Genomic DNA, 15342 nt, shown 5'->3' on the forward strand with positions numbered 1-15342 from the left:
CTGACCAGAGAGGCTACAACACAGAGACTGGTCTGCACAGCAAGGACTTGCATGTCATTTTGCAGACACTTTTCCTGCCAAATGAGTCTATGACTCCCATGTGCTGTTTTTCTGGGCTGGCTTGGAAACACCAAACCTTCAGCACATGCTGATGGGGCCATCAGAGACTTCTCCAAGAAAGGTTCGGCAGCAGACACTGACTACGGCCACATTGCTGCACCTTTGGCACCTTTAGGGAGCACAGATCACAGTGGTAATCAAAGGTGAGAAGAGAAATGAGCACAGGAACATTAAGTTCCAGCCTAAAGCAATCAGCTCTCCTCAAGAGATCCAGCCATGCTAGGACTTGACCTGTTTATTAACAAAAGCCTTACCAGAAGACACCTGGATTGTAGTGCACAGATACTCGAGCAGACTCTAAATCCAGCCAGCAAGGGTACTGGTAGCAGCTGAACTGTAGGGCTGAGACTCCACCACTGGAGGAGTCACTGCTCCCAGTGTCCTCGGGTGATAGAGAGCAATTAATGCTGCTCCTCCCTTCTGCACTTTTCCCAGCATTACACAGCCAAAAGCAGGAGGGATTAACTGCAGCACCTACCTGCTCCTCAACTGGAGCCCTACCTCTGCAGTTCAAAGCCTTGTCTTTATAGCCAGTTTATATAGCTGGGCTTTGCTACAACAAAATCAGTCAAAAAACATTTTGCAGGGGCCACTTATTTAGACCTTTTCCCTTTTTGCTCCTATACAAAAGATTTATATTTCAAAGAGGAATTAAAAAAAAAAAAAAGGAATGGGAATGGCACTCTCACACAGACACACACTCCCTTCCTCCTCCTCCCAGACCAGCCGCAGCCTGGTGCCAAGACGTTCACCTGGGGTGCGAGGGAGGCCGCGGTCAGCCGACGAGTGCAGAAATGGCAGTGACAGTAAACCATGCCCAGTGAAGAATGGGAGATATTACAAGGATGATAGTAAATATCTAAATGAGCCTCTGAGGAGAGAAAACAAACCAAACCATGAAATGTTCAGTAGCAGCACCATCAGCATCCAAGGGCAAGGTCTCTAACCTCTCTGCCGGGCTGTCAGGTTCAATAAAACGGACGAGAGGTGGGGAAGACAGAGTTTCCGTAGCAAAGATGCCTCCCTGGAGCTGAAGTCCGAAACCATTCAAAGGGTCTCCCCTGAGGACCACCTCTGTCGTCTCCGTGTGGACTATCTGCCCGCCAGGACCCACCGTGCTGGAGGCCAGCGACACTGAGAGGATGAGAGAGGCAGAAGGTCAAGATAGCAGTCTGGATCCAGACCTTGGTCTGGTGGTGGTGGGGATAGTGACCAAGGATGATGGAGGCACTGACAGTGCTGAGATGAGTGGCTCTACCCCGGCTAACCTTTGACAACAAGGACGGCAAGGCAAGCGTGCATGCCCCCTCCAACCCAGCCTGGCCCAAGACTGCTCTTACGTGAGCTCTTGTGCTCCTTCTTCTTCTGCCTCCTCCTCAGCATGGTGGTGCGGGGGCTCATGGGGTGGGAGCTGCGAGGTAGCGTGTTCGAGTTCTGGCACGGGAATCCCTGCGCGTTCATGGTGGGAGACGAGAAGTTGGCAGCCACCAGAGCTGGGGACACACAGAGCGCGCGTTAGCGACGTGCACAGGGGGCTGCAGCAGTGGGTTCACTCACTAACAGTGTCACCAAACACCTCATGGGTTTGGAGCAGCTCCTCCTTTCCAGCTCCAGGGTGCAAGACTCAAGGAATGTTTGCTTCCAACAGTTTGGGCACAAGTGCAATGTGTCCTCTTCCTTATCTTAGTGCCACAAGACAAGAAACTGGGGCAGCACAGAGCCCACTCCTGACAAGAAGTGCATCTACAGATTTTGAAGTAGCCATAATCCTGCTATTAAAAAGCACTATGGCACGAGGGCTGAGCTGGATGAGCTGTTTCACATTCCTACACAACTCCAGAGACACCCTTCCCTGTCTCACAGAAACTCATTTTTGCTGTATGACACCAGGCATGGGAATGTGGGGTTACAGGATGGGCGCATGGGTCTGCCCAGCACACTGCTCTTGTCCCAGTTACCAGATCTGTGTGTGCTGGGCTGCAGATACTGATTTTGTACCTCAGCACTGTGCTGTGGAAGCAGAACTAGATGACTGAGGAGGAAACAAGTGACAAGCCACACTATGGATCTGAATATTAAGGAAATGGAGGGTCACAGCAAGGACAAACACGGGCAGGATGAGGGCAATGCCATGCAGTGAGGTTACATTTGCAGTAATCCTGTCCAGAGGTCTGGGTCCAAGTGGGTGTCTTGCAGTGTCCAGGGTGGTGGGTGTGACAGTAGTTGACACAGGGGTCCCAGCAGTGATGGTGGTCACTCTTCTGCACCTTGACTGATAGCGTCCAGGGGAGCAGAAATTGCCACAGGCAGGAAGGAGAAATGAGAGAAAGAAAAGGGAAGAACCATAAGCCAGGAGATTGTAGAAAAGAGCTTTATACTGACTCTGAATAAGTCAGGACCCAACCACAGCATCTCAAGCGTCAGCAGCAAAAATGCAACCCCACATAACCTCATGACACTTGATGCAAAGTGGCAGAAATCCACCCCTTTCCCACAATAAACTCTGCATCCAGTGCCACCAGCCTGACCCAGCCATGCTGGCAGTGCACACATATCATTACCATTTGCAGTCTGTTGTGTGACATGCAGAAGCTTCATCCAGCCAGGAGTTTCCTACAGAGGTACAGAGGCCATCAGCACTCTCTGACAGCACCGGGGAAGCCTCCTTATGCTGTTTCCCACCTTGCTGCCTGAGCTGCCCTCCCGTGACAAGGCTCAATGTGCTTCGAGCACTTTGCTTGGCTTCAGCATTCAGCTGTTTAGTGGCTACTCTTGCACAGGAATGCATGCACACATGGATGAAAGACAGGAGAAGCAGAGAGCCACCTCCAGCTCACCACAACAAAAGGGGGTTTATACACCACTGCTTAAATTAAGGAGGCCATCAGCATGGGAAATATGCCAATGCTGTGGCAAACAGCAAATGAAAGCATAGCACCAACATGGCAGAGCCTGATCAAGGGCACAGCACTGTTTGAACTTCAACCTTAACCCCAGCACATGCTGGCAGAATCTGTTGCAGTGTGACATCTATCATCTGGAAACCCCTGTCCAGGAACTGCAGCTTTGCAACACCAAGTAATGAAGCCACAAGCCTCTTCTGAAGTGCCTCAAACAGTCCCCAGGCACAGGTCCCTTTTCTGTTCTCACTGACACTCCTTTTGCCCCTGGGCAGCACAGGGCCAGTTTGGTTTTCCTTGTCCAACACCAGGTGTTCTGTTCCAAATCTCTGCACCATGCTGCCTGAATCTGTTTTCCTCCAAGAGGAATTTCTGGCTAACAAGCAAGATTTCAAGCTTTTTTTTTTCAGCTAAGCATGGAGAGCATCCCACAGCAGAGCATCACCACAGCCACACATTATCCCAGGGCTCTTCATCTCACAGCAACTTGCACTGACATGCCACCACCTTCCCAGGATGACATCTCCTCCTGCCTCTGGGTCCTCTGACCAGGCAGAAATGTTACCAGCACTGGCACTACCTGAACCTTCTTAGGTACAAACCTGGGAAAGGGACTTCTTTTGTTTACTGACCCCACCCAGAGATCTCCTCTAAAAGTCATCTGTTAGTGCCTTGAACAGCAGAAATCCATTTTCTCTGTGTGCATCACAGGCATTAAGTCATTTAGGTCAGATTTTCCAGACAATACAGTGATCATATTTAGTCTTTGCTAAACATTTTGTGAGTTTAGCACTTAGTCTATCAAGCTCTTAAAAACATACTTCCAGCTCTGGGCTTTCTATTTTGTGTATTTTCAAAAGTAAATTTTGAGCCAGGCAGCTTTTAAAAACAACAATCAAATTAGCCATAGCTAGACAAAAAGAAAAGTTCTTAATAAAATTAAACACTTTGAACATAGGGGACAGAGCTTATGGGCATATATACAAAATAATTTAATCCATTTATAACAAGTAAAACTCTCCCATTTGTCTATTAATTCTTAGCTTACACTGACAACAGAAAAAATGTGCCTTTGAAACTCAGCTGTCAGCAAATTCAGGGAGAGGAGGCGTTTTGGACAATTCTGTGAAAAAACCCCTACAACAGCCTTCCCCAATCTTTCACATATCATCCCTGCCTGAAGAAACCCATCCATCCCAGCATTGCTCCTGGGCACCATCTGTCCCCACTGATCCTCTGAGAAGGACATAATCCTTCCACAAGCTCTCCAAGTGCCCCCAGAACCACAGAGAAAGTCAGCTAAGTTTGACAAATCCCATGCTTCAGCATTAGGCCATATTTTTGCATGGCAACTGATCCAGCACCAGATCCCTCTCCATCTCCTCCCACCAGATGCTGATTGCACAAGAAACCACTTTTAAAAAATATAATGATGAACAGCATGCATTCACAGGCTGAAAGGACTCAGTAATGCAAGTGCTGAACAGGGATGGATCTGCATCATATCCTCTCCTCAGTTTCTTTCCCTGGGCTCCACCCTCTTGCCAACCACAAGAGTTTGTTTTTGCAGGGTCCATGTTTCCTCACTGTCTCTGTTTTCTAAACTCAGAAAGAGCAGCCTGTGGAGTTGGCATGGCATCCTTCTTTATGATCCCTCATGTGTTAAAGAGTTTAATCAAAAGTGGGAACAATTGTTACATCCCTGAGTTTTATACTCATGTGTTGCAATTGCTGTCCCAAGTTTGTGTTCTGTACCTCTGCCACAGCAAACTGATCTGTGTAGAGGGGTTTGGGTAAACAGGCTCTGATCACACCAAGCTGTCCTTCCACAGAGCCTCCTTCTCCTGAGCAGCTGCTCAGTGCACATATTCTCGAGAAGATTAGGAGCAGGGCACTAATGGAAGGAGGAGAATAGCTCATTTTAACAGCCATTGAAAAAGGATTATAGCGTTCCATTTTTTCGTGGGCACAAAGGTCAAGTCATCTATTCACTTTGTTAAACTGCTTCAATTCTGCACAATTTGGACTGGACATGTAAGGAAATTATTTCTAGACATGGAGATGTTTTTAGGTTTTAGGTTTCGCTGTATCAGTTTAAGGAAGGCCATAAGATATTTCCCTCCTTTCCCCAAACCACCCTAGAAGAGAGTGGAAAGAGCAGATGTGCCCAGGGCTACTGTGCTACAATATTATCAAAATGTATGTCCCTGAGAGACAAGTGATTTAAAATGGTGGAAAAAGGGACTGGTACTCAACAGTCAGACCCAAAACACCTGAATTACAAGACTGCCAGTACAGAGTGTAACAAAACTGTAGGCAAGAGCTGCAACAAATACACTAAGACTGAGGCCATGGTCACAATGAAATTTATAGGAGAGCCTGAGACAGATTCTCATGTGGATAGAGGAACTGACAGTGGGCAACAAGAATGCTCACCAGGGTGAATTCCTAATGACATTTTACAGGCATTTTGGGCTTGATCTTACTGCAGCCAGAATTTATTTCCTTCGTATTTCTTTTGTATGGCTGATGGAAACCAGCAGCTACAGATGGATTCACTCCACCCCTGGCTGCCCAGACACAGCTGCCTCTCAAGCAGGCTGGTCTGAAAGATGAATACTTGCATTCCAGCTTTGGAAGTTCATCAGGACCCTGTCCAGCTACTGAACAGATCCTTTACAACGCCTTATTAGGAATCAGCAAATAAAAACTGAGCTTGGAAATATATTTGCCAGCAGCAAGGTTGTTTTCCTCCCTCTCGATCAAAGTCTCTTATCTGAGGCACTAAGGAAGTGACTTGAACAGTACTCAGCACTGCAAAACCCTGGGATTCCCATCTCAAATTTCCCTATTCAAACACAGATGTTCAGATGTTGCTTCTTTTTCCTATTCACACCCTTGAAGAACATCATCTAATCACATACATTTCATCAAAACATCCATTTTTTCCCTCTACAGATGTCTCTCTTTGGAATCTGTTGCCAGCACTCAAAAGCAAGAACCCCTTGTAGGGACCTAAAGTGAGTTTTGAGGGTGACCAACAGCGTAGGCACAGAAGACACACCTGTTTCTGGAGGCTTCAAAGGCAGCCTGCTTTGGTGAACAGGTAATATCTCCAGCTTGACATTTTCAGAAGTGGCAGCTAAAAGCTGAGTTGCCTCTAATAAGGAGCAGTGCTCTGTGCTTGTGCCATCAATGGAGAGAATGTGGTCACCAACGTGCAACGCGCCACATCTGCAAAGGTAACAGCAGGAGAGGTTAATTACACACACAGCCAAAATCCACATCCTTTCAGTAAGGAGAACACACACAAAATTCAACTGCAAATTAGCGTTCAAGTTCTTGTTAATTTCTTTTCATACATAATTTTTTTTTCATTCTAATTTGAACCTCAGGTTCATGCACTGCCCATCTAGGATGGCTGTCATGGTTTGACACTGGCCAAATGCCAGGCACCCACAACAGCCACTCACTCACTCACCCTCCCCTTCCACAGCAGGGCAGAGGAGAGGAAAAAAAAATTAAACTAAGGGTTCATGAGTTAAGATAAGGACTGGGAAAAAACACTCCAAGGGCAAAACAGGCTCAACTTCAAGGCACAAAGTAAGTTTATTACTAACAAAATCAGAGAATAATGAGAAGTAGAAGCACTGAAAACACCTTTTCTTCCTCTAATCCCTCCCTCCTTCCCAGTGACAGTGCAAGAAGACAGGGGTGGGGATTTTGGTCAGTTCATCACCTGAGGTTTTCTTCCACTGCACAGGGAGAGGAGTTTTTCCCCTGTGAGGCTGTGGGGTTCCTCCCACAGAGACAATTCTCAGTGAACTTCTCCAACATGGTTCCAATCTCACCACAGGCACACAGGCCTCCCAAAACTGCTGCAGTATGGGTCTCTCTTCCCACAGGGTGCAGTCCTCCAAGGACAGGCTGCTCCAGCCTGGGAGCAGGGCCCTCTCTCCATGGAGTCTCCCACTGGATCACAGCCTCCTCCAGGCATCCACCTGCTCCAGCATGGGCACCTCCTCCTCAGGCTGTGGACCTCTGCATCCCCCGTGGATCCCCACAGGCTGTGGGTGGATCTCTGCATCCCCCGTGGATCCCCACGGGCTGTGGGTGGATCTCTGCATCCCCCGTGGATCCCCACGGGCTGTGGGTGGATCTCTGCATCCCCCGTGGATCCCCACGGGCTGTGGGTGGATCTCTGCATCCCCCGTGGATCCCCATGGGCTGTGGGTGGATCTCTGCATTCCCTGTGGATCCCACAGGCTGCAGTGGCACAGCTGTTTCACCATGGTCTCACCACAGCCTGCAGAGAAATCTCAGCTCCAGTGCCTGGAGCACCTCCTGCCCCTCCTTCTCCACTGACCTTGGTGTCTCCATGTTGTTTCCTTCACATGTTCTCACCTCCTCCTCTTCTCTAGCTGGAATTAACACTGCACGCAAAATTTTCTTTTGGTTTTCTTCTTCTGTATGTTATCACAGAGGCATTACCACCATCTCTAACTGGCCCAGCTTTGGCCAGCAGCACGCTCATCTTCAAAGCCATGACGGATTGGCTTTGCTGGACATGGTGGAAGCTTCCAGCAGCTTCTCACAGAAACCACCTCTGTGGCACCCCCCACTACCAAAAACCAGACCGTGCAAAACCAACACATTCATGTTTGAGTCAATGTTGTTGGTGGCTTCACAAAAAATCTTTTACGTTTGTAAGAGTGCCCTTCATAGCCAATCTGGATGGCTAAGGGCTCACCCAGCAGTACAGTTATGTCCTGAGAGCCAGCAGTTCAGCTCAGCAGCACAGCTGAACACAGCTAGTGCTGCACAGCAGCCTGTGTGTGCATCCCCAAGTGAAGGGTTTCCTGCCTTGTCCGTCAGGAAAAGGCTCCAGCCACAAGTTTCCATAATAGGCTTTAGCCATTTCACAGCTCCAGCGCAGTCAGACCTGAGGTTATTAAAACTCAGCTTTCACATGCACTGAGTTACCTGCATTCCTGGTGAGGAGTGTCCACTGCTGGTGGGTCAGCTATTTTTAGCACACACAGTGATAAGAACATGTGGACATGAAGATTTCATGGCAAGACTGAGAAGAAAGGCTTATAAATAAGAAGGGGATAAAAAGGCAGGAGAGAAAGGAAAAGCAGAGCTAGGAACAGCCTGTTCAGATCTGTACCTGTCCACCACGCTGGCTGGCTTGATCTTGTCGATGACAATGACCTGCTTGTTCCGGTGCATGGCTGTGGTCAGTGTGATTCCCAGCGCAGACCCTGGAGTCTTTGCTATTTCAACTAGTAAAGGACCAGAAGCATTTGCTACAGTATCTGCAAAACAAGAGAGCACCTGAAGACACTTCTCATACAGCCTTTTCCATCTCTAAATGCAGGGGTTGGCCAACACTTGCTGACAGTGCCATGTGAAGAAGCAAATCTTTAGCTGGGACATCTATAGTCCATGTCACATGGTGAGTTAACAAAGAACACTCAAGAAGCAAAATTGTCTCTGCACAAAATCTAGATAATAATGAAGAGTATTACAACAATTCACTCATGGAAAGGACTCTCCTCTCTCTTCACTTTGGATTAAATAGCAGTATTGATGAATAGATTGCTCAAAGGCTCTGCAACAGTCACATCAATGGTATTACAAGCACAAAAAAGGAAGATCATAAGGACATCACTGTTACTGGCTTTTTCCCAAACAAACCAAAAAGAAAAGGAACAAGGACACAGGATCCTACTATCTGAAGTACTCAGAAGTTTCATGGCTGATGACAAGCCAGTCAACTCCTCTCTGCTTCAGCATCAGCTTCAAAATACCACCTCAACTGCTTGTTTGAGCTCCTCCAGTGTAACAGTGGGAGAAGACACAGCACTGCCAACCCCTGCTCACAACAGCTTCCTCTCCCATCAGACAATATAGGGACAACTCACTTTTAAAAGATGCATCCCTGCAATAAGCTTAATAGATGCTATGAGACTATGAAACTCCTACAAAATTGTATGTATTAGCATAAGCCTGCACCAAACTTATCCATCTCTTCTGAGGAAGGGGGAGGACAAAGAAAGCCTGTGTTTCTGGCTGATTAGACAGAAATTCCCTTCAGCTCTGTTACACACATTTGCTTCCAGATTACCGAAAGCCATCATGAAGAGATGGGATTCACAAATGCAGTATCACCATCAGATATCCAATAACCAGCACCCCCATGTGTAGGTGACAGCCCCCACGAAAGCACTCATGAAGACCCAGCCATCACTTCAAAGGAAAGGTCAGCAGAGCCCTCTGAGCACCTGATGCCTCCTCAACCCTTAATTATTCATAGTAAGGCTTTTCCCTTCCAAAGATACACTCCACTAAAAATGCTGATGCTACTTGGCTCCAAACCTGATGCATGGCTCATTCTTGCTCTCTGATACATGGGAACTTTAATGTAAATCTGGGAAGCTAAGCTGCAGCAAGGTCTTTTCTGAGATTTGTTGAAGATACTGAGTCTCTGGAGACAGAAATTTACCTTGGAAATTCCCCTTTGGGATCAGCCAAGGGATGTTCAGGCTCTGGTCTACTCACAGTGCCATTTTTCACAGGAAGCAGGAGGAATGAACCATGTTAAAGGTTATGCAGGCTTCACATAAAATACTGTTTATTCTCTGATGAAAAGGACCACTGGGGAGATCAGCAAGCCTGGTAAAAAGCACAGTCCCAGTTTAATCAAAAGATACACAAAGCACCAGCTAAAGCCTGCAGAAGGTGCACTTAAGCATTTGTTAGCAAAGGAAGCAGGAAGAGACTGAGGATCTCTTCCAACAGCAAACACCAGGTATATATCAGTTTTGCAGCCAGTTTTTTGTGTATGTCCAGCACATGTCCTCTGAAGAGGGACACGGATTTATATCCCTCCAGCTGAAGGGAAGAAGAAAAAGAAAATAAAAAGAGCATCTGGACCATCAGACCTTTCTTTGCAAGGAAAACACCTACTCCTCTCCAGTTTACCCAGCGTCCAAGCTGCTCAGCTTTGCCAAGTGCTTCCCAAGGAGGTCTCAGCAAGATGGTGAGAAGAAAGAGCCTCAGGACCTCAGAACCAGGGTTATTAGCAAGACTGTAGGAAACCACAGTCCCGCCTCCAGCCCATGGTGACTCCTCCTGACACATACAGCACGGGCCACCTTGCTGTCCCTTTTAATTCTCAACTCCATCACAGACAAGAATTGCTCCAAATCCATTTTATAGAGGCATTTGTTACGGAAATACCAGCCAAGCCTCTATTAATTATTCTAGGAGAAGATGTGCCTCAAATCAAAGGTCAGGACTCAGCAATCCAGCAATATTTGTGAGGTGTGGTTAACACGGAGCTCTTACACCCAAGTTAATTTTAAAAGAAATATGGAAGGGACAGAGTGGGCCATGCAATAACTTGACTGTAAGGAGTCAATTGGCATTGTTGCACTGGCACCAGGAGGTGTTTCTGCACCATCATACACAACTACAGCCTCCCAGGAGGACACAAAGGGCTGTGCAACACCCGCCCACACCCATGCGCTTGTGGGGTGCTCGGCAATATTGTGATGGATACGAGGGGAACAGAGCCTGCTCCAGGTTCTCACTCACCCCAGTGCTGAAGATATGGGAAAGGTGACCACCCCACCACTCAAAACAGGGGGTTGGCAGGTGTTTCCTAGAAGATCTATCTCTCAGTAGCTTCTTTTTAAGGAAGTACTGTGGGAGGGTTTCATTCTTGCACTAGGTTTCTGAGCCTCACTTGGCTTTGCTCACCTCTCCAAGGAGGAATGGCTCTTGTAACCAGCCTGGAAAGTGCAATTGCTTGGGGAATAAGCCAAGTGTAACCGTAGGGATGAATTTTTCTTGCTGTAATGCACTTTGGGAGAGAGGGGGGAGTAGAAAATGAGAAGAAGGGAAAAGGAAAAGGAAAATGAGAAGAAGGGAAAGAGGGAAGAGGAAATGGGAGAGGGGAAAGGGAAAAGGGAAAAGAGGAAAGGGTAAGGAGGAAGGAAAGGGAAAGGGACATCCCTTGCAAATGCAAACAAAATAAACCAAAATCTCCTAGAAGAACCAAATTGGGGAGCTAACCCCTTCCTGACACAGCCCAGCAGCTCCTGACCCCTGCAGCTTTACAGGCACATGGAGGCATTTGACTTCCTGGGCCCCTCTTCAGGCTCTAGCCCCTGCCACTGCTCAGCAGACACTGACAAGTCACCCACTTGTAGGACACTACCAGCCCTCCACTCCATCAGCAGGAGAGCTCCATAGGCTTAAAAAACTTCAGCCTAAAACTGAATGGGTGGAGGGGCAGCCAGGGGAAGGAAGAGGAGAAAAAGGACACAGCAAACTGCTTTGCTCATCTGTCATCTCCGACAGCAACCTTCCCCCCTTCATGAGTCAACCCTAAATGCTTGCAGCCCAGATCCTTGGTACATGGCACACACAGATTATTTACAAGTAACTACTCAAATACCATTTTCTGGATGGTCAGTTTATTTGAGGTGGGGTTGTTTGTTTGTTTTTTTTTTTTTTTTTTTTTTTTTTTTTTTTTTTTTTTTTTGCATCCTCCCCTGTTTTTCAAAAGACCCATAAGATAAAGTGCAGCCATGGGAAAGCATCTGTTCATTGCAAAGATCATCTGGCATCAGCAAAGGGCAGAGACTTTCCCAATGCCCCTGGATGGTTCATGTCCAGTTGGCACTCATTTAAAATGGAAATAGCAGATTATTTTAATTCCTTCAGTGGCTTTGAGAAATCTTAGCCAACCTGACAAAAAGCTTGCCATGGTCCCATCCTATGCCAGCCTCCCTGGTGAAATTCCAGCAGGCAGGTGATGCTCTGTGGTGATGGCAGGCAGCTGCCACATCCCTCACACCAAGAGCAGGGCTGGCCCCATGCAGATCATCCCCAGTGCACAATTTTGGCTGGAAAACCACAGAGACAGCTGGGGAATGCCATGACTCAATGCTCCCCCGCAGCAACCCTGGGCTCTCACCAAGGACAGATGCAGAAAAACAACTTTCCCTCCTCAAGGGTCAGCCCACACCACCCCAGCACAGATAGCTGCAGCAGAGAGTGAGCACCATATAAAAACCTCTCTTTTCCTGAGGATGAACAGGACAAGCACCACTTCATTGTGGTGTCCCCAGCCCCTTCACCAGGTTTTCAAAATGGGAATTAAGAGTCCTTCTTTTAGGCTGAAAATATCACCAGATGACATTCAGCACCAGCTCTTCCCTTCCCTCATCATCTTCTAGAGGCTGTAATAGTTGTGAACTGGGGACTATGTACTCATCTCCCACTGCAATTATTAGCTGCTGTCTGGCAAAACTGTCTGCAGAGATTGTTTTAAGCAACATGTTCTGTATCATCTTGCCTTAAAAGAAAGCAGGACAAATATATTCCTTTACAGGGTTGCAGAGAGCATTCTCTAGGCAAAAATTATGTAAGACAGGGGCAGGTTTTAGATTTTTGGGAAGTACCTAGTTCTGGTCCACAGATTAGCAACACAAGATGGAGAGCTACTGCATAAACCCCTGCCTGTCCCTCTATGTTCACTCAACCCTCACAGTTTTAGGTGAGAGAGTTTCCCAAGAAGAAACACCTAGACACTAAATCACCTTTATGGCTATTTTTGCTCCAAGTCAGGTTTTAAAACAAGAAGCTTTCTGCAACACAGACACTGTGGACTGCAAAAACAATAAACCCCCCAAAAGGCTCATTTCCCATGCACAATTAATTGTTTACTATTGTTCAGACTTGACCGCTCCATGTAAAATCCCTCCTTACCTCCATTTTCCCCCCTCCTTGGAGCAGCGTGCAAGGAGAGGAATGGACATCCCTTACTGCCCAGTTACCCCAAAAAATCATAGAAAGGTAGAAAATAGGTTTTGGGTCGTTTCTGTTTCCCTTGGTTTAAGTGTTTCCTCTCCATCATGAGCAGTTTCCAAAGACAAGCTGCTCCTGTGGTTTGGCAGAAACCAGGCAGCGTGCAGGCAACTGCCAAGGCATCAGCTTTTCCTTCCAGCTCTTCCATGGAGAACTTGTCTGTGTGGCACACACTGCCCAGCTCCTGGCAGCCACCCCACCAGGGGAGAGCCACTAATCCATGCTTGTGGAGCTTCCACCAAAAGGAAGGGGAAAGCTTGTGGTGAGGAGACTCAACAGAAAGCAGAAAGCCCTCAGGGCTGTCACAAGGAGCTGCCTTATCCTAGTGCACATTGCATGGGTGAGTTCTGGTGTTCTCAGCTCTCTTTCCTCAGGGTGATGTGGCAAACAACTCCCTCAGCTTCAGGTTCTTTTTATTTTCCTCCACACTGACAAATCAGAAAACAACCTGATATCACAGACTCCTGTTCTTCACTGAATCCTAGGCTCAGGCATGTTGGACTGGTTAGTGAGATTTGTGGAAAAGACTCCAACCTAGTTGAGCTTATGGCTCCAGGGAGGCAGAAACCCCTCTGGAGATAGATATGAAACATCACAACCTACTACACAGCTCAACAAGCTTCCCGAATCAACACAGCTTCAAATTCTGTGGTAACATTAAACTCATTAACAATGCTCCCTGCAGTAACAGCTGTGTGTCACAAAGCCAGCTCAAAATGACTTTACAGTATTACAGTAGCTAATAATAAACCCATTCCCAGGGCTTGAAACTTAAAATCAAATTAAAAAAAAAAAAAAAAAAAAAAAACAACACAACCACCAGCCCACCAAACCCTCAAACTGTGTAAAATGCTTTTTAGAAATATTCATCCTCTGCCCTCCAGTAAATTCTGTCTTATTTGGGGGTCAAGCATTTGATCACCCCTCATTTATTTCAGAAGATCTGGAATAACATTTCTAAGAAAAGGAAGCTCCAGAATTAAGCAGGGTCAAAATTCAGAACCAAGGCCACAACAAGTCTCTGCCTGCATGCAGCTCACTCCTCTGCACATTTAATAGTGCTATTTGCAGTGCTGGCAGAGCACTCCAGCCCCCTTTAGCTATGACTTCTCCTGTGACCTCCCCAGCTACATTAGAAAATCCCCTTTTGCCCTCTCCTCTAGAGCCACTCGTCATTCCTATCAAGACACATCACTGCATAAGGGCATTTCAAATGCATTTAACAAAGCCAGCTTTGAACTTTACCCCCTACATCCACGCTGGCAGCACACTGCTCAGCAATTTTTCCACTGAAACCGAGTATCCCAATTACTGTCTCTAGTCTCACATACTTTCCAGGCAGTCAGAGAAAAAAATCCCATCACAACCATCCTGTCCTTACCCATGATGGTCACATCATACTCGATCTGGAAAAGTGCCTCCTGGCTGCACTGCCGCAGGATGTTGAGGGCATCAGCGTGGGTCATGCTGTGCAGAGGGATCCCATCCACGCTCAGCAGCCTGTCCCCAATTTTCAAAGACCCTTCCCTGTAAGAAGCCAAAGGCAATCCTCTTCTTTATGTGTATATATATATATATATATATGTATATGTATATATTTATGTTTATATACATAATCTATATAACTTTATATAAATATCTATATTTATATATATATTTGCTACATATCTATATTATATGTAAATATATAAACATATATTATTTGTGTGTGTACACACATGTATGTGCGTGTGTATATACGTACACACACCTATTAGGAACTCAATTACTCTCATCCTGTAGGATGGAAGAACACTCCTTGGACAACAGTCTGGGTTATTTATAGTACCAGGCCCATCATGTAAATTATGAGCACGAGAGTACGATAGACTGGCTCCTGCTTTCCAATACAGCATCAGCGATTCAGCAGCACAGGGCTAATGAAGGGGCTGCCTCTGCAGGAGCAGCCTCTGCCTTTAGCTACAACATCTGCACAGGGCCAGCGTGTGAGCACCGTGCCCACCTCCCCACACACCACTGCTGGCACTGCACTCCACCAGCATGAGAAGCCTCGGGGAGACACCAGAAGGAGGACAGGAAGGGCACACTTTCAGGAGCATGGGGACAGCTGCTGGTCTGTCCCGTGAAGGCAGATGTGGCGGTGTGACACGAGCAGTACCTGTCTGCAGGGCCGCCTGGCCTCACGTAGGTGAGCACCAGCGGCCTGGACTTGTGCCAGTCTTCATGGGCTCCCCCTGTAATCAAACAAGGAAAGTCGTAAGTCACCAGAGGTTTGAAAGTCTGAGGGAGAGTGCTGAGAAAGAGACATTTATCACATAACAGCTGACACAGCCTGCCAGAAAAATGACTGCCCTAGATTAGGCAGCCGGCAGTCCTTAGAGGCAGCAGGGGATCCTCTCCAGGACATGCTTTGACTGCTTAGCTGAGGTTTTTTGTCATT

The 15342-nt window shown here is 47.1% G+C and overlaps 1 protein-coding gene across 6 annotated transcripts in view; it reads right to left on the minus strand.

Moving 5' to 3' along the window:
- The window catches only part of GRIP2 (glutamate receptor interacting protein 2), a 267829-nt gene that overhangs the window by 38174 nt on the left and 214313 nt on the right, over positions 1-15342 (minus strand). For all 6 annotated transcript variants that reach the window (XM_068201965.1, XM_068201964.1, XM_068201966.1 and 3 more), the window contains exons 6-12: positions 15061-15136; positions 14284-14429; positions 8191-8338; positions 6085-6254; positions 2267-2392; positions 1461-1613; positions 1068-1254 (exon numbers count right to left, since the gene is read on the minus strand). In XM_068201965.1, the coding sequence (XP_068058066.1) occupies positions 1068-1254; positions 1461-1613; positions 2267-2392; positions 6085-6254; positions 8191-8338; positions 14284-14429; positions 15061-15136 (1006 nt within the window). The remainder of the gene's footprint in view (positions 1-1067; positions 1255-1460; positions 1614-2266; positions 2393-6084; positions 6255-8190; positions 8339-14283; positions 14430-15060; positions 15137-15342) is intronic.

This window comes from Anomalospiza imberbis, chromosome 11, assembly GCF_031753505.1.
Source record: "Anomalospiza imberbis isolate Cuckoo-Finch-1a 21T00152 chromosome 11, ASM3175350v1, whole genome shotgun sequence".
Taxonomy (NCBI): domain Eukaryota; kingdom Metazoa; phylum Chordata; class Aves; order Passeriformes; family Viduidae; genus Anomalospiza; species Anomalospiza imberbis.